Source organism: Danio rerio, chromosome 14 (genome assembly GCF_052040795.2).
Source record: "Danio rerio strain M-AB ecotype USA chromosome 14, GRCz13ab, whole genome shotgun sequence".
In the NCBI taxonomy this organism is placed as follows: Eukaryota; Metazoa; Chordata; class Actinopteri; order Cypriniformes; family Danionidae; genus Danio; species Danio rerio.
Window position 1 is genome coordinate 51,712,501 of NC_141034.1, and position 24,654 is coordinate 51,737,154.

At 40.2% G+C, this 24,654-nt stretch overlaps 2 protein-coding genes across 6 annotated transcripts in view; one reads left to right on the forward strand and one right to left on the reverse strand.

Annotated features, from left to right (window-relative positions):
* The window catches only part of fstl5 (follistatin-like 5), a 390,165-nt gene that overhangs the window by 351,197 nt on the left and 14,314 nt on the right, over positions 1-24,654 (reverse strand). The gene's annotated exons all lie outside the window — the stretch shown is intronic.
* On the forward strand, positions 19,012-22,986 carry LOC147840914 (uncharacterized). 5 transcript variants are annotated; one of them, XR_015507883.1, is made up of 4 exons: positions 19,012-19,195; positions 19,346-19,413; positions 19,545-20,033; positions 20,136-21,387. XR_015507883.1 is itself a non-coding variant. In XM_087282093.1 (3 exons), the coding sequence occupies exons 2-3, from the start codon at positions 19,357-19,359 to the stop codon at positions 20,221-20,223; spliced, it is 765 nt and encodes a 254-aa protein (XP_087138219.1). In that variant the 5' UTR covers positions 19,012-19,251; positions 19,346-19,356; the 3' UTR covers positions 20,224-22,986. The 5 variants fall into 5 exon arrangements, 4 of the variants coding, with proteins under 4 accessions (XP_087138219.1, XP_087138218.1, XP_087138217.1 ...); XM_087282093.1 differs by having other exon boundaries at positions 19,012-19,251; positions 19,346-20,033; positions 20,136-22,986; XM_087282092.1 differs by having other exon boundaries at positions 19,346-20,033; positions 20,136-22,986.

Consider the following 24,654-nt stretch of genomic DNA (forward strand, 5'->3'; position numbering starts at 1 on the left):
CTACTACCGCAATCACTGCTACTACAACATCTACATCAACAACGTCAACTACAGATACTACTACTCCAACAACAACTACTACTACTACTGCAACAACGACACCTTTACTACTTCTGCTACCGCTATACCAACGACATCAACTGCTACAGGAGCTTTTACTTCAATAATCACAACTACAATCGATACTACTACAATGACTACAACTACAACAACAACTACTACATCTACTACTACTACCACTACAACAACAACTACAGCAACTTTAATAATGATAATGATATAAATACTCATATTAATGATAATGAAAAGATAACAGGAAGACAAGTCAGAACAGCAATAATAATAAAGTAAAAGTAAAAATAATAATAGTAGTAAGAAATAATAACATTTTTTGATTGCAAAGCAATTGACCTTATTCTAAAATGCGGAAGTGCGCCTGTTTTCGAGATTGTCTTAGAACTTCCGATTCAGTCGCCTATGGGAGTGTCACCAACTCGGTCCCAGTCATTCCCCTCGCTGGCCAGCAGAGGCCGCCATCCCCGGATTTCTAAGCATTACATCATCCACCTAGACTGATCGTGCACACACCTGAACAGAATCCAGTTAACGACCCACGCTCCCTATATAAGCCACACTCAAACTCCAGTTCACTGCGAAGTCTTGTTTCAGCCCCGGCCAGCATTACTGAACGTTATATCCTGCCTGATCTCCTGTGCATTACTCCAGCCCGTTTCTGACTCTGCTTTGTCTTCTGCCTGCCCACTACCCAAGCCTGATACACGGACTCTGATACTCGCTGCCTGCCCTTGACCCAAGCCTGTTACACGGACTCTGTATCACACCGCCTGCCTCTGACCCTTGCCTGGTAAATCACTCTGTGTCTGTCAGCCGCCAGCCTTGAGACCTTTACTGCTACTATTGATGTGTGTTTGCACCTTTGTGCATATTGTATGTTTAAGTGAGTGTGATTAATAAATACTGTATATGGATCCCTCCGTGTCAGTCTCCACGTTACAGAAGACTTCGCCCAACATGGATCCCGCAGCCATGCAGGCCTTGTCCCACGAAGTCGCAGCTCAAGCTCAGGTACTAACAACACATCAGCAGCAGTTGTCACATCTAACCCAGCTGACCGATGAATTAGTTAAGTCATTGCAAGATCTTCGAGTTGCTTCCACAGTGCAACTCACCGCCAATTACTCTCCGAGCCAACATCCTGTTACACCGTTCCAGACCTTCTCCGGTGTTCGTTTGGCATTTCCCGACAAGTTCTCAGGTAACCCAGCTAAATGCAAAGGCTTTTTACTACAGTGTAAACTGTTTATCGCTCAACAGCCCCATCTGTTTACTGATGAAAAGAGTAAAATTGCCTTTGTGTGCTCCCTGCTCACGGGAAAAGCTTTAGATTGGGCTACTGTGCTCTGGCCAGACAATACCCCAATTTTTCCCTCATTTAATGACTTTCTCAAACGTTTTTGTACTTGCAACCTGCAGCCGAATTCGCTCTACATTTCCGCACGCTAGCTGCGCAGACTGGCTGGGCTGACGGTCCTTTAAAGACACTCTACAGAAAAGCTCTGAACTCAGAACTGCAGACTGAGATGGCATGCCGTGATGAGGGAAAAATCACTGGATCAGTTCATTGAACTTTCAATCAGGTTGGATAATTTACTTCGAGCTAGAAGACCCCTACATTCTGTTTTTCCCTGTCCTGTAACACCTGAAGACCCCTCAGCTCCAAGTTCCCCTGAACCCATGCAACTGGGAAGAACCCGATTAACCCCTGAGGAACGTGAAAGAAGATTGTATGATCATTTATGCCTGTATTGTGGTCTTTTGGGTCATACCAAGTTCCGGTGTCCCAATAAACCTCCACCTAAGACAGTATCGGTGAGTGCAACAAATTTACCCTCCACCTCCAATAACCATCTGAGTTTACCCGTCTGTCTGAACTATGGTGATGTAAAGATTCAGACTCGAGCTTTGGTTGATTCGGGAGCTGCTGGCAATTTTATTGACCACACATTTGCGAGAAACCACTCCATCCCTCTTACCACCTGTGACTCTTCCCTAGCCATCACAGCTATAGATGGACGCCCCCTGGGGGAAGGAAACATTAAACTCCGTACTCAACCACTCTCTGTTCAAACTGCCTCTCACCATGAAGAAAAACTCTCCTTCCTAGTATCTGACTCTCCTCAGCATACCATTGTCTTCGGACTGCCCTGGCTGCAGGCCCATGACCCCCAGATCTCCTGGAAGACTGGTGGGATTATCAAATGGAGTAAGAACTGCATTAACCAATGTCTTCAATCTGTCACCTCTGTCCAACTCAATACCAGAATCGCCTGTCCTGAAAACCCTGAGTCAAGTCAGATCCCCGAAGCTTACCAAGATCTCAATGAAACCTTTAACAGACAGAAAGCCACTAAACTCCCTCCCCATCGTGAGTATGATCATGCTAGGGAGTCACTACCAGGCATACCGCCCCCTCGTGGAAGGATCTTTCCACTCTCTCAGCCTGAGACCGAAGCCAGGAATACTTGCGTCACGGAGGAGTTGGAGAAGGGCTCTGTTCAAACATCCGCATCACCTGCTCCAGCTAGCTTAACCGTCCCCTCCACAGCCATGCCGTTTGTCGTCGAGAGTGATACCTCTGACACGGGCATCGGCGCTAAACGTTCCCAGAGATCCCCGGCAACTAACAAACTCCACCCCTATACCTTTCATTCTCTCAAACGTAACCCTGCCAAGAGAAACTATGATGTTGAACAAATTCGTAAGGAACCCCTAGAAGCACCTCGTCGTCCTGGTCCCATGTACTTCCCCGGAAAGTGGGTGTGGCTATCAACCCGAGACCTCCACTTGAAACTTCCTTGCAAGAAATTCAGCCCCAGGTACGTGGGTCCTTTTCAAATTGAGAAACAGATTACTCCTGTATCCTTCCGACTGACACTACCTAACCACTACAGTCTCTCCCACATTCCATGTCTCCCTGCTCAAGCCTGCTGTTGGTCCAGCCGAGGTGGATAGGGAGGTGGCAGCCGGTGAACAGGGTCCCCCACCTATCATGATCGACGGAGAAGAGGCTTACCGGATCCATGAGATCCTGAGATCCAGACGCCGGGGCAGACAACTACAGTACCTCGTCGACTGGGAGGGGTACGGCTCGGAGGAAAGATCTTGGATCAAACGTAAGGATATTCTCGACCCAACTCTGTTGAATGAGTTTCACTTGCAGTATCCGGAAACGCCGGCCCCTCGCCCCCGTGGAAGACCCCGGCGTCGCAATTCTTCTCACTTCAGGAGCCGTTCGTTGGAGGGGGGCTCTGTCACTGACTCGGTCCCAGTCATTCCCCTCGCTGGCCAGCAGAGGCCGCCATCCACGGATTTCTAAGCATTACGTCATCCACCTAGACTGATCGTGCACACACCTGAACAGAATCCAGTTAACGACCCACGCTCCCTATATAAGCCACACTCAAACTCCAGTTCACTGCGAAGTCTTGTTTCAGCCCCGGCCAGCATTACTGAACGTTATATCCTGCCTGATCTCCTGTGCATTACTCCAGCCCGTTTCTGACTCTGCTTTGCCTTCTGCCTGCCCACGACCCAAGCCTGATACACGGACTCTGATACTCGCTGCCTGCCCTTGACCCAAGCCTGTTACACGGACTCTGTATCACGCCGCCTGCCTCTGACCCTTGCCTGGTAAATCACTCTGTGTCTGTCAGCCGCCAGCCTTGAGACCTTTACTGCTACTATTGATGTGTGTTTGCACCTTTGTGCATATTGTATGTTTAAGTGAGTGTGATTAATAAATACTGTATATGGATCCCTCCGTGTCAGTATCCACGTTACAGGGAGATATGACTAGGAATATTAAACGGCAGAAAACGGTCAAACTACTTGCTCTACAAACAAATGTTTGCATACTAAAGACGGTCATTGCTAACAAAATGAAGGAAGATCAAGGAATGGACAAAGTCAGAGCAAAAACAAGACATGCCCTGATAGCCCCTCGCTAAAAAAATTCAAGTGATCAGGAAGTGTAGAAAATTTTGAGGGGGGGGGGTTGATTTAAGTTTGAGAGAACAAATTCGTTTCTGCTAAATAATGTGCACAGATAACATCGTTTATAACAAGAACTACAGTAATAAAGTCACCATTTAAATTTTTAAATGTGTATAAGTGTGATTTTAAGGAATTCTGAGGTGAGGTGACAAATGTCACAGTCATGTCTCCTGAACATTTAGCATCCAACGCATCATTTAAATCACTGTGAGGATTTAGTGTTTCAACATCCAGCCATAGTTTTAAATTGTAAGTGCCATGACAAAACAATGCAAGCTGACCAACGGCCAAAGTCAGGTCACTGGTCAACAGCAGGCCATCAGTGAACATCTGTCGGGCTATTTTTTTGTGTTGTATTCCACATGTCAGCTCTCATTGGGCTCATGCTGGTGGCAATTCACTCAATTCAGCTGCTTTTTAGCCAATCTGGTGGATCAAGGTGAAAACACAGCTGGCTTTTGTTCAGGATAGTTGTGTCTCATTTATTTGTACTCCTGATCCAATGGAATCAATTTAATATTGATTATCTGCTGATACTCAGTTCCTATGTGAGGTTTAAATTTGCAAGTGCCAAGTGCATTTATTGGTACTTTAAGTGATGAATGTATTTGATAACATAAACATGGTGCTGTACAGCAAAATAACTTAACTGTTGCTTACATTGTGTGTAGTTTTGTAGTTATTTTTTAAAATAAACGACACAGATATAAAATAGTGCATGTTTTTAAACTGCAAATGCTACATCCATTTATATGTATTTAGTAGATAATAGCATATATTGCAGCACAATATATTGCTAGATCGGAGATGCCCAAAGTAGGGCCAGTGGACAATGTTGGCCCATTGAAACCTTTGATTCGGCTCATCATCCTATCTGAGAAGAGAGTGAGATTGATGGAGAGGGTTGGGGCGAATGCCTTTTAAAGAAATTGTCATGTCTAATTTGACATAACCTTTTGTTTGTTTGTTTTATAGCTGAGCAACAAAAAAGTAAACTGAAATTAAATAAGACATTGGTGAGCAAATCAAGGCAAAAACTAGTGTAACTCCATGCTGTTATAAATGAGATTGTTTTTGTTTAATGTATTAAGTTCATTATATAATGTAGAAAAAAGTATAGTTAATATAAAAAAGCAATGTTTTCTATTTATTTTTAAATATTATTAAATAAATTCAGAAATTACCCATGGCAACTATATTTACCTTCGGCCCACAAGCTTCAATCACGTTTGGTTGAAAAAGTTCGGGCACCCCTGTGCTACATTATGCTTTTACAATTAGGCATGAGACGATAACCGTTTTCAAGGTAAAAATGTCAAGGTTTTAAAACCGTCAAACATTTCAGCTATACCGTTCCTAAGGTATGTGTACTTTTTTTATTATTTAAGTTTTTTTTTTTTTTTTTTTTTTTTTTAGAACAACTGTATTTCCAGCAAAAAAGATATCCAAAGCTGCCCTTTTAAATTGTAAAGAAATCTGTGTTTTGGAAACAAATGAAGACAGCAGAAGTCAATGATTCATTTGAATTATTTAGCTACTGTATTTAGCCTAGGTTTAGCTACTGCCTTAAAAAATATTTTAAATGTTTCTCAAGATAAAATATATTTTGTTCAAATGGGAAAGAAGTTTTTGTTTTTAACCCAGACATTTGAAAGTAATATATTTTAGAGCAGTAAAGAGCTTTAAAAGGCTCAATGTTTGCACATTAACACAGTTGCTTAGTATAAATAAACTATTTTGAGCTATGTAAACAAAACAAAAAATGGTCTCAACGTATTTCCTGTTTTACCTTTTTAATTTCTAGCTTCCAAGAATCCGAAAAGAGCCACATATTGATAAATAATGTTATAATATCTGTGTTAATGTAAAGTTGTGATTAAATTGCCCCTTGTTACAGTTATGAAATAGTTTGATAAGCAGGAAATGTTCATGGGCCAATGACCTCAGCACATTAAAATAGTCTATACAAATTAATTATATATTTTACCCATTTATTTAAATATCATTGAATGAACAAATAATTTAAAAACAATTAATAAACAACAACACTTTTTTTGGAAAATGTTATATTGTAAGAAAATAATTGCAACACTTAATATTGCATTTAACATATTTTCCCAGTATCACACACACACACACACACACACACACACACACACACACACACACACACACACACACACACACACACACACACACACACGCACACACACACACACACACACACAAATATTCTGAACTTTTTCTTCCAAACACTAAACTCTGTTAACATGTATTCTGCTTTCTCTTATCTGTATTTTCACCCAGAGAAGGTACAATAAAAATGGATACAGCAAAGGCAGCATCAGCAGTACTGCAATGTTCCAGGGTTGTCATATTCAATTGGTAGTATTGAACAAAGCTCTGCTGCTACCACTGTAAATGCTTGCATTGCATACAGTATATGTCGCTTTTGACCGCTTTTTTAATTGCACACAGCAGAGGAATTTGGCTCTTCTTTTGCTCTCTGCGAAGGCGGTAACACTTTTTTCCCCTCTGTCCCATATCTCTCCTTGCTGGCTCCTCTTGTCTTCATCAATATATCTGTGCCCTGCTATCCAAACAAATAAGGAATTATGGATTTGATCAACTGGTCTCTACCTGCAACTGACACCATCTTCTCAATGAGAGGTTTGGGCTAGGGAGAGCCCACTTGTCCTGCAGGGACGTTTGCAGCTGGATATATGATGGACGGGTGGGAGAAATGGCGCGTCGTGTGCCTGGCAGCTCTGTCTCTGAAGGATATTAAAGATATTTACCTATTCTGAACTTTGATAACAGGGTTCTGCTGATGGGCTTATGCGGGGCCCTGGGGTATCGACGACTGATGAAAGCGGTCAGTGCTGCTCAAAACCTCACCAGTCTGGCTGACTTGATTGAAACGTATATGGGAAGAGTCGCAAATGCTCAAACTATGGTCCTAGACCGCAAATTGGAAAACATGGGGGGAAATTAGCGGCTTTGCAAAAAGATATGGCCAGATCTGGAAACAAGTGAAGGACATTAAATATTTGTGAAATTAGCAGATATTGACCCAAAGTAGTAATATTTTATTTTTCGTAGTATTTTCTTTTTCGGCTCCCTTTTTCGGCTTCCTGTTTTCTTCAGAGGAGACGCTCTGAAATTCCTGCTCCCTGTCAAGGACACCTGTTGGACTCTACAGGCTACACACACACACACATATACAGCTACAGATAAACAATCACTACCGATACCCTCATCCAAACCAGGTCCGGATTGGCTAATCGTGAGGACCGGGAGAATTCCCGGTGGGCCAGTCTGTTTTTTGGCCGCAAGGGCCGGTTTCCCAAGCTCAAGAATCTGTTGCTCTCAGCAGTCACATTTTTTAATTGTATTTATTTATTTACTTGACCACAGCCTTTTTATTCATTATTTTACCGCAGCTCTGCTCTTTTTATCTATTTATCCAGTGGTTAGCACGTTAGGTTACGACGTACTGTAGCTGATCCGGGTTCGATCCTCGTCTAAGTAATTAAATTTTTTTCATATTTATTGTTAAGACATATAATACTGTTAGGGTTGTTGAACAATTAAAGTTCTAAAACAGCTGTTTAATCAAAAAAAAAAAAAAAAAAGACGTGATAGTGTCATTAAAAACTGATTTGGAAATCACCTTATTTTAATATAGTCAGTCATGAACTGAGGTGGGCTGGTCTGAGGCTTGAAACTCCAGGGCTGAAAAGGAGTCCCACTCCGGCCCTGATCCAAACGCTCTTGTGTGTTTTTACCCACTTGAGGAGGTAGGTAGGTCTGCGACCAGCGCCTCAATGGCTGCAGGACCAGATGGCTGCCCGCCCTCACCGGACTATACCCACACCCCCTGTTCCCATCCCCTGTGTCAATGTTGTGTCTTGTCTGTGTGCTTTTTGTGCTAGATTGGGCTGTTTTTCTCCCTGGTCTCACATAGCTCTTATTCAAGAGCAAGGTGAGAGCGTGTCTGCCTGCCTCTGTGTTGCCTGCCTCTCCTGATGTATCTTACTTCCTTTTTCTAAATGCTACCTCATGTGACAGGTCTTACCCTGAAAATTGTGATGTTTGTGTACAGTCAGGGGGGGTCAATTTCATTATACAAAAGGTGTATGTGACAAATAAAGGCCTGATTTGATTTGACTTAGCCGTGCATTCCTGCAACACATTGAATTCCTGCCATTTATGACAACTGCATAAAACATATACCAATCTGTTGAGGAAAAATTCTATTAAATCCATCCAAGAAGACTGCAAGGATTGCAAAAGTTTACAGCTCTGACTCTGATGTTCATTTTTAAATTGCTAAAGAGGTTCACTAACACTTCATTGTTGCCATAGTGAAAGATGTTATCAGCGTGAACAAAAACACTGGAAGCTCTGTGCCACCACTTCAGACATTTCTCTTTCTCTTGAGGGAAATTCAAAGTGCCTCAGAATAGCAGCACCTGGAGTCGGTCTGTGTGGGGTCAGGCTGTGTGGTCAATATCGCAATCAAAGCCAAAGGAAATTCCCCTCAGCTTTTATGTGTGTAAAGTGGTTGCTTTTGAGGCGGCAAAAAAAACTTTTCAGTCGACAGGCTGGTATAATCAATACGCAGGTCTGCGGACGTACAGCTCTCTGAAGAGCTCTTCTGAGGGTCCACATATAAACATGACTTGTCAAAGAAAGCCAAACTACAGGTCTGTCCTAGCCAGTTGTGAGGTATGGCCTGATGTGCTTTGAGGACAAAGGCAAATATCAAGGAAAGCAACCACAGGACTGAGCGAGAGTAAACAGGGCTGACTAGAAATAGCTCTGCCCAAGAGGGAGTTTCACTGGAGGATTGGAGTTTAGAGGAGAACGAATGGGAAAAGAGGACATCTGTGTGTAATAGATTACAGCTTTACTGTACGACCGTATATTAATGTGCATGCATATATGCATATGATATAGTGTGGTACAATACAGAGATATGCAAAAAAAAAAAAGCATTTTATTTTAGTGTCTCAGACACCAGTGAACCTACATGTTAATTTATATATGCATTTATACAATATTTTCTTCCAATTATAAATGTTTTTATAACTAATGGTTTTCAAAACACACATTCTTTCATCCTCAAATAAACACGCGCACACCTTCATCCAGACACATTTATGAATTATTAGCACTAAGCTTAAAACATTTAACATGCAAGTCTTAAATAGTAAATCATCTAAAAATATGCCTGAAGGTTAAAGTAAAACTTCAAGAGGATTTAGATTATAATCTAATGCACTGTTTAAAACACTGAATCCATCTAGACATTCATCCATTACTTATTCCATCCACCCTTATACTGTATCATTTTATTCAACTGCTCATCCATACATCCATCCATCCATTCATCCACATACTTATCCATTCATCTATACTACCAACTCTTCATATTGTCCGTCTATCCATCCATCCATCCATCCATCTATCTATCTATCTATCTATCTATCTATCTATCTATCTATCTATCTATCTATCTATCTATCTATCTATCTATCTATCTATCTATCTATCTATCTATCTATGTATCTATCTATCTATCCATCTATCCATCTATCTATCTATCATCCAGCCATCTGTCTACTGTCTTTCCATCATTGATCCAACTATTCATTATTCCATCCATCTATTATTGGTTGCTTTTGGTCAGATGGCTTTATTCATCTACTTCTAGTCCATCCATCCTTTTTTCCATCCACCCATTTATAATTTTAATTTCATCTATCTATCCATCCAAAATCATATTCATTCATCCATCCATCTACAACTGTTTCCCAATAATTGTATCCATTTATATAGCAATCCTTCCATCAGCCATCTGTCCATACATATCCATCCATCCATCCATACATCCATCCATCCATCCATCCATCCATCCATCCATCTGTCTACTGTCTTGCCTTTCATTTATCCTCTCTCCGACTATTTATCATTCCATCCATCTATTATTGGTTACTTTTGGTCAGATTGTCCATCCATTTATTATTTTATCTATCCACCCATCCATTTTTTCCATCCACCGACTTATGTTTCATTTCATCTATTTATCTATCTTCAGTTTTATCCATCCATCTACAACTATTTCCAAATAATTGTATCCATGTATCTAGCAATTCCTCTATCAGCTGTCTATCCATACCACCAATCTATCTATCTATCTATCTATCTATCTATCTATCTATCTATCTATCTATCTATCTATCTATCTATCTATCTATCTATCTATCTATCTATCTATCTATCTATCTATCTATCTATCTATCTATCTCCTGTTTATCATCTCTCCAACTATTTATCATTCTATCCATCCATGTTTGGTTGTTTTTGGTCAGATGGTTTTATCCACATATCTACTTCCAGTCTATCAATTAATTATTTTCTCCATCCACCCATATATAATTTTAATTCAAGTGTTCATTCATCCATCCAACCACAATTTTATCCATTCATCCATCCATCTACAACTATTTCCGAATAATTTTATCCATTTATCTAGCAATCTTTCCATCAGTCGTCTGTCCAAACATATCCATCCATCTAAGTATTTATGATTCCATCCATCTATTATTGGTTGCTTTTGGTCAGATGGCTTTATCCATCTACTTCTAGTCTATCCATTATGTTATCTATTCATCCATTCATTATTTTTTTCCATCCACTAATATACAATTTTACTTCAAGTGTCTATCTATCCATCCAACCACAATTGTATCCATTCATCCATCCATCTATAACTATTTCGAATTAATTTTATTAAATTGTCTAGCAATCCTTCCGTCAGCCGTCTATCCAAACATATCCACCCATCCATCTAGATGAATTTTCATTTCACCATTAATATTTCCATCCACCAATATATAATTTTAATTCAAGTCCATCCATCCATCTCTCCAAAATTGTATCCATCATTCTACAACTACTTCCAAATAATTTTATCCATTTATCTAGCAATCCTTCTATCAGCCGTCTGTCGTTACATATCCACCCATCCATCCACCCACCCTTTTATCTATTCATCCATCCATCCATCATTTTATCTATTCACCCATCTATCCATCCATCCATCCATCCATCCATCATTTTATCTATTCATCCATCTATCCATCCAACAACCCATCCACAACCCATTTATTAATTTCCGAATAAATGTATCCATTAAACCAGAAATCCTTCCATCCATACATTAAATTTTCATTCATTCATTTTACTTTTGGCTTTGTCCCTTTATTAATCTGGGTTTAATCTGAGGCTTGAACCATGGATATTCTTGCTGTGATGCGATTGTGCTACCCACTGCGCCACCCCGCCTCCTACATTAGATATTTCTAAATGCAATTTTAATCTATCTATCCAATAAATCCCATTACAGGCAAAAATAAGTAGTTTAATGCTGAAAATGTTCAAAACATTACACAATGGAACAGTTTTGCTTTTAATATTTGCTATGGAAAATAGCAGACTGTTTGAATTAAAATAAGAGCTCTTAATAATAGAGAGGGGAGAAGAAAAACTGGTTAGAGAATAGAGCTCAGAGATTTGATGATTAGTTAGGTATTATGCAAGAGAATGTGCGTGCGTGTGTGTGTGTGTGTGTGTATTCTGAAAGAGAGTTTACTAATCATTTCAACTTAAAGGCTTTTGTAATTTTCCAGAAGCTAATTTTTTATGCACATCCACCAAGCAACTCAATACAACATGCAATATTGAAGGGGATGGATGGATGGATGGATGGACAGACAGATGGACGGATGGACGGACGGACGGACAGACGGATGGATGGATGGATAGACTTGGATGATTGTCAAATTGAGGATGGATGGATAGACTTGGATGACTGTCAAATTGAGGATGGATGGATGGACGGACAGACGTGGATGCATGTAAAATTGATGAGGGATGGATTGATGGATGGATGGATGGGTGGACAGACTTGGATGCATGTCAAAATGATGATGGATGGATGGATAGCCTTGCATACATGTCAAGTTGATGATGGATGAATGGATGCATGTCAAGTTGATGATGGATGGATGAATGAATAGATGGATGGAAGTGTAAGTATTTGGATGGATGGATGGATGGATGGATGGATGGGTAGGTAGTTGGATGAATGGATGGTTGGACAGACTTGGATGTATGTCAAATTGATAATGGATGGATGGACGGATAGGTAGTTGGATGGATGGATGGTTGGACAGACTTGGATGTATGTCAAATTGATGATGGATGGATGGATGGAAGGATGGATGGATGGATGGACAGAGCTGGATGCATGTCAAATTGATTATGGATAAATGGATGGATGGTTGGACAGACAGGACAAATTGATGATTGATGGTTGGACATGGATGGATGGTTGGACATGCTTGTCAAATTGATGATTGATGGATAAATGGATGAATGGATGGATGGAGAGGCTTGGATGCATGTCAAGTTGATAATGGATGGATGGATGGATGGATGGAAGGGTAAGTATTTGAAAGGATGGATGGATGGATGGATGGGCAGACTTGGATGTATGTCAAATTGATGATGGATGGATGGACAGACCCGGATGCATGTGAAAATGATGATGGATGGATTGGTTGATGGATAGATGGATGGATGGACGGACGGATGGATGGGTAGGTAGTTGGATGGATAGATGGTTAGACCAACTAGGATGTATGTCAAATTGATTATGGATGGATGGATGGATGGATAGAGCTGGATGCATGTCAAATTAAAGATGGATGGATGTATAAATAGACAGACATGGATGCTTGTCAAATTGATGATAGATGTATGGATGTATGGATGGAATGATGGACTGGCTTGCATGGTTCGGGATTTGTAGAGCTGCGCATCGTTGGATTACTCTCCAGTGTAGCAGTTATATATATATATATATATATATATATATATATATATATATATATATATATATATATATATATATATATATATATATATATATATATATATATAGTTATATATTATTATTATTATTGATGCATTGGCGATTTTCCTTTTACATTAGCTCCAATGGGCCAGATCGTTGGAGGTTTAATTTGACTCTTGTAATTAATGCACCACTGATTCGGTGTGACCATAAGGGCTTGCACAGCTGACATCCCATTCACCTTCAGTGTTCGTGTGAGTGAGTGTGTGTTTATTTGGTTGGGCTCGAAGCCACTGAGGTCTCCAGATGTGTAGATAATTGGAAAATTCTAAAAGGGAATGGAACCAATTAAGACTTGAAGCAGATAAAGCCTCAGTCTCCCTTGGCCATCAGATGCTGTCAGAATAGAAAACATTTAGCTCTCTTCCCATTAGCACTCATCCGAGATTCAAATAAACCAGAATATCCAATGGTGTATAGCAATATGTGGTAAAACTGTTTGATTTAATTCCCATTTCCTACATTTACATGTATATTTTAGGTACTTTAATGATAAAAAATCTGAAAAAAATGACACATTTAGTTCAAAATTACTCATGTAAAATAGTGAATAAACCAACTCGCATGTTTTTTTTTATGTTGACATGAGTCATCTGTTGCTGCTTGGAGTTCCATTGCAGTCTGAAATGATTGTTTGAACTGCATTACTGCTCATTAATACTTTCATGTATTTATAATAATGTATGTGACTTGTATTTAGACGGTATTAGACATGTATGACACAGACTTTCTCTGGTGTCCGTGGTGGTGATGGCGTGGTTAAAAAATCATAATGTGGAGGGGTAGGATGTTAGCGAGGTATTTATTTTAATGGATTCAGCATTAACTTGTGCGTAGTGAACACCTGCATGTGTGTGTGTGTGTGAATGTGAATGAAACAGAGAGAGAAAGAGAGAGAGAGAGAGAGAGAGAGAGAGAGAGAGAGAGAGAGAGTCTGTGTATGAATGAGTGCAAGCGAAGCACACACAAATAACAGTAGTCACCAAGTTTAAATCGAAAGTCAGGTTTAACTATTGGCCATGAACAATATTTTCAACCAATCAACTTTCTTACGTTTACAATCACTCCCATTGGTTGGTGGTTAATGTTTTGCGTGCAGTGAGCAGAGCCTACCTAAATAAAAGTATTTTTAAAATAGCAAAGAGGCATTCAAGCATATTTTCATTTTTTTTTTTTTTAACTAAGAGTAAATCTGATAATGAGGCTGATCAAAATATATTACAGAAACATAACAGGGAAAAGGATAACAAGTTCAGAAACGCATTTAAATGGATAAAGGAATAAGCATGTGTCGCATTTTCAACGTGGTTTTGGATCCAATATATGAATAACCCCATACAGTTTTAACCTGAGAGGTACAGTACAGGCATTGATCTATAATTGATATGTAATTACAAGCCGTGTGTAGTGATTACAGGTTACAACACCGAATTAAACACATATTGTGCAAACCATAGAAAACAAGGCAACAATTTTAATCACTTACATGTTATGATCCAAACAACACAATCTCACGGCAATTCGTAACTTTTTCATTTAGTGGCTAATTCGTATGAATTCGTACGATCTAATTCGTACAATTTAGTACGATTTGCTTATCCCCCAATGACGGTTGGGGTTAGGGGTGGGGTCAGGTGCCACGCCTCCTTTTTAAAATCGTACCATTTCGTACGACTGAACTCGTACGAATTCGTACGAATTAGCCACTAAACTGGCAAAACGTAAAATACTTACGTTTTCTCGTGAGATCAGGCTGGATCCAAAGGAAGAAGACACTGCTCCATGTGAACTGTAACAATTAGTGACAAAGTCTCTGACAAAGTCCCATACATATTAGTCTCTGCTGTTTCTTCCATTAATAGCAAATGGCCGTCGAATTCCACATTGCAGCGAAGATTATTGTATTAAAAAGAAAAATGACAGGAACAAACCAAGGGCAAAGGTGGGTACGGGTAAATCAAACATGGGTGTGTCTGTGTATATACACACCTACATATACATAATAAATAAATATATATATATATATATATATATATATATATATATATATATATATATATATATATATATATATATATATTAGCTCTTATTTATTTAACTGCTATTAAAATATATTTATAATTAATCCTCTCTTCATACAATTTATTAAGTTTCAGGTCCGAAACTTGGATGCATTTCCTCCATCCACCCTAAATCTACACCACTGGAACAAACACAGCACACCGTTGGCTATACCGTGGTGTTGTTGTTAAAATAAACTTATGCCGTTTTATTCCCCACAGCCGAATGTTCATCTGTCAGTGATCATCATCTTCATATCATGATGAGTCCCATGATCCCCTGTGCTCCGCTAGTGTCTGAAGGGAAAGGCGTGTTTGCTTTTTACTGGCACTACTTGGTGATGTTTTTTTTTTTTTTTTTTTTTACATTTTATTTTATTTTTTTTTTTTTATTTAAACTTCAAATAACAAACAGGCATTTTCAACTTCCATTCTTAAACATATATAACATTATATCCAAGCAGCATATAATAAACAAAACATGGATGACCTTTTTTTTTTACCTGTTTTATAGATTTATATAAAATGTTGAAATCTTTTTTTAAATGCTTTGAAGCAAGGAGAACCTTTAACAAATCTACATTTGTGGATATAGCATTTTGCTATAATCAACATATTATAACACAGAAATTAAATTTCTTTGTTTTTCATAAGAATGCCAAATTTCACAATGTGATAGTCAAACGCAGGTATTACACTTTTTGTCATCAACCACTCATGCACTTACATGGTGATGTTCTGTATCAATGTCAACACATTCGAGCAAAAGATACGATCAACGTGATTCATTTGTTCGACTTGGGAGTCAACTTTTTTGTTAAAGAATCAATATTTCAGAATCAGATTTAAACCTCAGCTGGACGTTTCCACTCACTTATAGCTGTTTTGCACACTACAAAGAAGCTCATTTTCAAAAATCCATATTAGGAGCTCTTTAATATTCCGATGAAGGAAAAAAACACCTACCATTCATCTTGGATTTGGATAAAAGCAAATAGTCATTTTTTGGGGTTAACGCATCATTTCACACTACACGTGTCTGGAACTAAAATGTGCAGTTAACAGTGCCAAAGCAGCATTAACTTTTGCACAAGTTAAAAAAAAGCTGCGCTAACCTTGTGTGAAAGTGTGAACCGTTCCTTTTTCCGGTGTTTGGAGTAACGATAACATGTGTTAAGCACAGTGTGAAAAGCCCCACTGATCATTATTTACCATATATGCATTAACGCTACAGACGAATGCAAAATTCATATTCTGGAGCCAAACTGAGATTATTTCCCATGCATATTAAAGTTAAAGATGTATTTACATCAACAAGCAATTCTTGAATCGCCGCCATCATAACAACAAGCTGTTGCATTGTGACAATCTCAGCAGGGAAGTTCAATTATTCCTCATGGAGATGAGTGAAATCTCCTCTCGCTCGTCTGTTTCTCACAGCAGGTAGCAGAACGCATGATACACTTCATATGTGATTTACGCAATTTACTTTCGATGGAAACGCCACAGGCATCTGGTACTCCACTTAAGAATTCATTTTAGTTATTCTGCACTTGCGATGATACGCTAGCTAGCTAATTTGCCAAACAATAAATCAACAGCTGACAGTGTTTTACAAAACACCAACAGCGGAAAGTAAAAACTTGGCAATAAGCAGGTCTGTCACTCAAAATTCCTGAAGTGAAATTTGCAATTTGGTATCTGCACGCTTCATCTATCATATTTAAGCCAGCCGTCTATTAGCGTGCTGTAAGTCGGTGGAGATAAGCTCTCATCTAATTGCTCACACCCTTAAGTGCTTCACATCACTGATGACAGCACAGCCATCTGCATCTTAATGCGCTATCATGATAAAAGAAATAGTGTGGGGTTCTAGAAGCATATGAGTTCGTCTGAAGTCAGATTGGGTTCTTCAGATAGTTGCTAACAACTTTTGATGTTTAATATCCAGAGCATATTTTTAGTATACTAGTGTACTAAGCATATGCATTATAAATAGGGGTATGTGATATTTATTTGTGGAAGAATATAGCAACTTTTTTAATGATGTGTGAGAGGACTGCACTATATATTGTTTCAGCATTGATATCGCAATGTGTCTATCCACAATAGTCAAGATATGCAATGTTGAGTTGGGATTAGGGCTGTGTATTGGCAAGGGCCTCACGATATGATATATATCACAATACATGGGTCACGATACAATATATCCCAATATATTGCGATACAATAAATATTGTGATATATTGAAATAGTTTGTATTAGTACGTGTGTCATGTTATATTGACAACTTGATAAAGTCCGCAGACGAATTAAAATTCCAATTCTAATTTATTTTCTATCCATTTCAATGCATTAGAACAGCAGTGTGATTGAACAGAGAACTCACTGAAATGTATTAAATGCATATTGTTATTAAACACTTAAATGTATATGCATATAAGTATATATACTGTACATGCCACTAAAGTCACGTATATGAAAAACAATTTATAAAAAAAAGAAAGTAAGTAAAAATTATGTAAATGCATTAAGTAAACATAAAACTGGAACTAAGGGTGCTTTCACACTAGCACTTTTGGGCCGCTCCCGAGTTCGTTTGACGTCATGGTACGGTATGTTTAGCTAGTGTGAATGCGTCTTCTGAACCTGGGTGCAGACCCGTGAACCGTACCCGAGTCCGCCTGAAAGAGTTGGTCTAGGGTACAGTTTATGCAAACTCTGGTACTGTTCACTTCAGATGTGAATGCAATCGTACCAAATAATGGAAGTGAACTATTGTGAACTGCTAACTGTACAACAACCTTTCGTTTTCATAGCGTTCGTTTGTTTGTGCGTGTGTCTTGTTTCGTACCTTGGTGACACGCACGGGACTGAGCCAGGCCAAACATCGTGATGTCTGCTTGTCTCCTCCAAAAACAACTTCTGCAGACGCTGTGTGATGTTCTGAATGTGCATAATATTTTTGCGGCAGATGGACGCAAGTTGCTTTTTGTATGTCCAAAAGCTTTCAGTAAAAGCAGAATGACCACGATGTGTGGAAGTCTTTCCAATTCGGCGCTTGCTTGCGTTTCCGTCACCTAGCAATGGCCGTAAACAAAACAGCAGCTCGATGACGCAAGCGTACGAGGGTTCAGAAGGAAAAAAGACAGTGTGAACACAAACCTACCGAGAAGGTGGCAAGGGGAGACAATCGAACTTGGGTACGGTCCAGGCAAATAAATGTGAAAGCAAAAACACAATCTCACGGCAATTCGTAACTTTTTCTTTTAGTGGCTAATTCGTATGAATTCGTACAATCTAATTCATACAATTTAGTACGATTTGCTTATCTCCCAATGACGGTTGGGGTTAGGGGTGGGGTCAGGTGCCACATCTCCTTTTTAAAATCGTACCATTTCGTACGACTGAACTAGTACGAATTAGCCACTAAACTGGCAAAACGTAAAATACTTACGTTTTCTCGTGAGATCAGGCTGGAAAGCACCCTTAATGTCCAAAATCAGGGCTCCAAATTGCGACCGTTTTGGTCGCATATGCGGCCAAAATTTTATCTATGCGACCTCAAAATATATTTGGGAGCATTTGTGCGTGCATAAAATTGTTGTTGTGCGATCAGTTTTCACAGCAAAATGTTCACCACATGCGTGGATTTAGGAGGCATTCAGGCGCTAAGCATCTTTGCACCTAAAAACACCAAACGCAGCGCTCGTGAATGGTTTAAAGCAGTTGACATGTCAACTTGCTGCTGTTACAACAACAGATCCTTCCATTTTATGTCCCATTCCTCCTATGCAGTTTTCAGTAACTTTGCAATGTTAATTGAGGTAGACGAAAGCTTGTCAATGATGTTATCCAGTGTAGCTGAGTGACTCACGCGCATGCTCGAGTGACGTCACTGGCGTCACTGTCTCCGTTCGGTCACACACTGTGTGCTTGAAGTTTGGACTTGCTATTTACTCGCAATTTAAATCTTAATCATTAAATTCTTCCTCATTCGCTAAGTATTTGTCTCTCCTACTTAGGGTGACCAAACCCTTAATACATTTATACAAACAAAGCTGCTTTAAAAACGGTCTGTCCCTCGAGCATCCGCCTGTTGTTTGTAGCTTTAGCCTGCTAGCGCCGCTGGTCAGCTAAAGCTACCGACCTCTTTAACCATACACTTACTGGCTTTGCTCTTTACCCCGTAAAATGTCGCTCCCGTCTCTGTCCTTGTGTGCAGGAGAAGCATCGATGGAGGCGTTGGAGCTGGAGCTGGAAGAAGTGGAGTCCCAGATCCGCGCGCTGGTGGTAAGACGGTCGCGGCTACGGGAACGGCTTCTAGCCGTACCTAATGCTAAGGCCGTCTCATCACCTAAGGTACGTGGAAATTACAACCACATCATTCCCTCTACCTCAACCCCGCGTCCTTCTCTGTCCAGGCCCAGCGCACCCGGGGCGCGGCTCAGCCAGGCGTCGTTCACGCCGACACCCGGCTACCACGGCGCCTGGGTGCAGCCGCGCAAGGTGCTTCCCAGATCCCGGGGCAGAACGTCTCCGCCTGTGTTCGAGATCTCCACGGAGAACCGCTTCTCCCCTCTCCGCGAGTCGGGTCCCGATGTGGCCATCATCGGTGACTCGATCGTTCGTCACGTCCGTGCCGCCTCCTCAAAAGGTAATAAAGTACGTACTTTCTGCTTTCCTGGTGCCCGTGTGAAAAATATTTCTACACAGATTCCAACCATCCTGGGCGCTGCCGAGAGCCCTGGTGCCGTTGTCCTCCACGTGGGGACAAACGACACCGGGCTCCGGCAGTCGGAGATCCTGAAGAAGGACTTCAGGAGCCTGATCGAGACGGTTCGACGCACCTCGCCCGCCACGCAGATCATCGTTTCTGGGCCGCTTCCTACCTACCGCCGAGGAAATGAAAGGTTCAGTAGACTTTTAGCTTTGAATGAATGGCTAATAACATGGTGTAAAGAACAGAAATTGCTCTTTGCTAATAACTGGAATCTTTTCTGGGAGCGTCCTAGGCTCTTCCGTCCTGACGGCCTGCACCCCAGTCGAGCCGGAGCTGAACTCCTGTCGGACAACATCTCCAGACTACTTCGCACCATCTGACTAGCAGGTAAAAATTCACAAAATTCACACTATAGCCACCTAGACTCTTGTTCACCCCACTTAAACATCAGTAACGCATATCTGGCGAATCCTATAGAGACTGTGTCTGTTCCTCGTATTATTAGATTAAGAAATAAACGTACTGTGTGCTCCAGGAAAAATCTAGTAAGAATCAAACCAGAAAAACCAGTAGAAAGTGAAAATACAAATTTCGTAAAACTTGGTCTCCTAAACATCAGGTCACTTGCACCTAAAGCACTTATCATTAATGAAATAATAACAGAAAACAATCTTAATGCACTCTGTCTCACTGAAACCTGGCTGAAACAAAATGACTATATTAGCTTAAATGAAGCAACTCCTCCAGGATTCTTATATAAACATGAGGCTCGTCAAACTGGTCGTGGTGGTGGAGTTGCATCAATCTTTAGTGATTTCCTTAATATTAAACAGAGAAACGGACTTATGTTTAGCTCCTTTGAAGTATTATCGCTTAATGTTCAGCTTCCAGATACTATACAAAAACCTATGTTATCTCTCGCTTTAATCACCATATATAGACCCCCAGGACCCTATGTCAAATTTCTAAAAGAATTTTCTGATTTTATTTCTGACTTACTAGTCAAAACTGATAAAATGCTAATTGTAGGTGACTTTAACATCCACATAGATGACGCTAATGATACATTAGGGCTCGCGTTTATGGATTTAATACACTCACTTGGGATAAAGCAAAACGTTGTGGGTCCAACCCATCGCTTAAAGCATACATTAGATCTAATTCTGTCTTATGGAATCGAGGTTATTGACGTAGACATTATACCACAAAGTGATGATATTACAGATCACTACCTCTTACTATATAAGCTATGTTTACCTGAAATCAGCAAACCCGCTCCAATACTCCGCCCTAGTAGAACTATTGTTCCGTCAACTAAAGATGAATTTATAAATAACTTACCTGATCTCTCTCTATTTCGTAATGCACCCGCAAACTCAAATGATCTTGATGTAGTAACCAGCAGTATGGATGCCATCTTTACTAGCACACTAAATACTGTGGCACCCATAAAATTAAAAAAGGCTAGAGAGATTAAAACTATACCATGGTATAATAGTCATACTCGTGCGCTCAAAACAGCAACCCGCGCCCTGGAACGTAAATGGAAAAAAACTAATTTAGAGGTCTTTAGAATTGTGTACAAAGACAGTATGTCCAGCTATAGGAGGGCTCTAAAATCTGCCAGGACCGAGCACCTGCGCAAACTGATAGAAAATAATCATAACAATCCTAGATTTTTATTTAACACCATCTCTAAATTAGCAAATAATCGGTCATCCTTGGTACAAACTACTCCACCGCAAATTAGTAGTGATGACTTCATGAATTTTTTCAGTAATAAAATAGAAGGCTTTAGACAGAAAATAGGAGATGCCAAACTTTCTGCACCGGCTTATACTCCAAATCCTGTAAATATTTCATTAAATCATAATAATAACCTACACTGCTTCAAAATCATAGAACATGAAGAGTTAGTGAAAATTATAAATAGCTCTAAACCAGCTACGTGTATGCTGGACTCAATTCCAACAAAATTACTGAAAGAGCTGCTACCTGCTATAGGAGAACCTCTTCTTAACATTATCAACTCTTCTTTATCTATAGGCCATGTTCCAAACTCTTACAAGCTAGCTGTTATTAAGCCTATTATTAAGAAACCGCAACTAGACACCAACAACTTAGCTAACTATAGGCCTATTTCAAATCTTCCATTTATGTCTAAAATACTAGAAAAAGTTGTTTTCACTCAATTATGCTCTTTTCTGCAGACGAACAATATTTTTGAAGTGTTTCAGTCAGGTTTCAGGGCTCACCACAGTACAGAAACCGCCTTAGTGAAAATAACCAACGATTTACTCTTAGCTGCTGACCGAGGGTGCGTCTCGCTATTAGTTTTACTCGATCTTAGTGCGGCATTTGATACCATTGACCACAATATCCTCATAAATCGCTTAAAGTCTACAGGTGTCCAGGGACAGGCTCTACAATGGTTTAAGTCATACTTAACTGACCGCTACCAGTTTGTAAATCTTAATGGACAGCCTTCACAAATCTGCCCAGTAAAGTATGGGGTGCCTCAAGGATCAGTTTTAGGCCCTTTACTGTTTACAATTTACATGCTACCTATGGGAGACATTATTAGAAGACATGGGATCAGCTTTCACTGCTATGCAGATGATACTCAATTATATATTTCCACTAAACCTGACGAGACGTCTGAACTTTCTAAACTAACTGGGTGTATCAAAGACATTAAAGACTGGATGACAAACAATTTTCTTCTCTTAAACTCAGACAAAACAGAATTATTACTTATTGGGCCTAAATCTTGCACACAGCAGATCTCGCAACTCAATTTACAATTAGAGGGATACAAAGTTAGCTTTAGCTCTACTATAAAAGATCTGGGTGTCATATTAGACAGCAATCTAACTTTTAAAAACCATATATCCCATGTCACAAAAACTGCCTTCTTTCATCTGAGAAATATCGCTAAATTACGAAATATGCTATCCATCTCAGATGCAGAAAAGCTAGTCCATGCTTTTATGACTTCGAGACTGGATTACTGTAATGCTCTATTTGCTGGCTGCCCAGCATCCTCTATTAACAAACTTCAATTAGTGCAAAATGCAGCAGCCAGAGTTCTGACCAGGTCTAGAAAATATGATCATATAACCCCAATTTTATCCTCCTTACACTGGCTGCCTGTTAAATTTCGTATTGAATTTAAAATATTACTTCTCACCTATAAAGCTCTAAATAATCTAGCTCCTGTTTATCTAACCAACCTTCTGTCTCGCTACGAACCAACTCGCTCCTTAAGATCTCAAAATTCAGGGCTTCTGGTAGTACCTAGAATAGCAAAATCAAGTAAAGGAGGTCGAGCCTTCTCTTTCATGGCTCCTACACTCTGGAATAGCCTTCCTGATAACGTCCGAGGCTCAGACACACTCTCCCAGTTCAAAACTAGATTAAAGACCTATCTGTTTAGTAAAGCATACACTCAGTGCATCACCTAGCAGGTTCCACACTGCCTTCTACATCTTGCTTATATACACTATGAACAGCAGCTACGCTAATTATTCTCTTTATTCTCTATTTTCACCTGGGGATACTCATCCCGAGGTCCTCAGATTAGGCGGAGTCACTGATTGGATCCAAGACCAGCGACGTGATGATCCCAAGGATTCCATATCCGGGACCAGGCCATATCCTGAGCTGCTGCTGCGCTGATGGTCGTGGGGAGTGGAGAACATGAGTCTGATTCCAGCGACGCTCCAGGGACAGACGAGTCTTCATTGAGGCCATCTTCCAGCATAAACCACGGCGAATGAAGTTCTGCACAAGACTTTTGGCCAGCGGAGAAATTAAAATGGTCGTGCCCAACTGAGTCTGGTTCTCTCAAGGTTTTTTTTCTTCACTCCCATCAGGTGAAGTTTTTTTTCCCTCTCCGCTGTCGCCACTGCCTCGCATGGTTCAGGATTGGTAGAGCTACGCATCGTTGAATTTGCTCTTCAGTGTTTGAACTCTCAGTAATGATTAAATCACACTGAACAGAGCTAAACTGAACTGAACTGAACTTAAACACTAAAACCTGAACCACACTGTTCCAATTACTATGACCATTTATGTGAAGCTGCTTTGACACAATCTACATTGTAAAAGCGCTATACAAATAAAGCTGAATTGAATGAATTGAATTGAATTGTAGTTTGCCATCAATCAAGAGGTTTTGGTTGAGGCCGCAGTGCTGCTAATTCATCTCCGGTGGCTTGCTAAGTGATAACGCAAGTTCGCAGTGTTTCTTGAATATTTTATGATAGATTTGCAAAGCTAGCAAATGACATTTTTTTGTCTAATTCAGTACTCTGGAATAGTGTTAAAACCAAAGTGCAGCCATACGTCAGCTCTAACGGCCCATTCACACGGGGCTTCAGCGTTAACGCTTGAGTGAAGGAGTGTCTGAAGTTGAGGCTATCGTGATCGTCATCGCAGCATCAGCCAATGAAATTCAGTTAGCAATAGGCCACTGTCTGGCTGCCATATTTGCGAACAGCGATCTGATTGGCTGATGCTTCTGTCAGCGCTTGAAAAGTTGAGCTAGTCCCAACTTCTGCCGCGAGCAACGCCTCTGAAGCGGTGCTGACAGATCCACAATGCAGTTTGGCAACGTTTGACAACACCCATTCAAAGTGAACGGGAAGCGTTGACGCTGATGCCCCGTGTGAAAGGGGCGTAAAAGCTGGAGATCCCTTTAAATTTTCCACCATGCTCACTCTTTCTTACTTCTGATACCGTACTACTTAGCGTTTTGTTGGTAGCGAGTTAGCAACATCTACTGGAGCAGAGGAGGAGGTTGTTTGGCA

What these genes read in the sequence shown, in the direction of transcription:
- LOC147840914 (XM_087282091.1), top strand. Translation starts at nt 19,357, where the DNA reads ATGGAGGCGTTGGAGCTGGAGCTGGAAGAAGTGGAGTCCCAGATCCGC.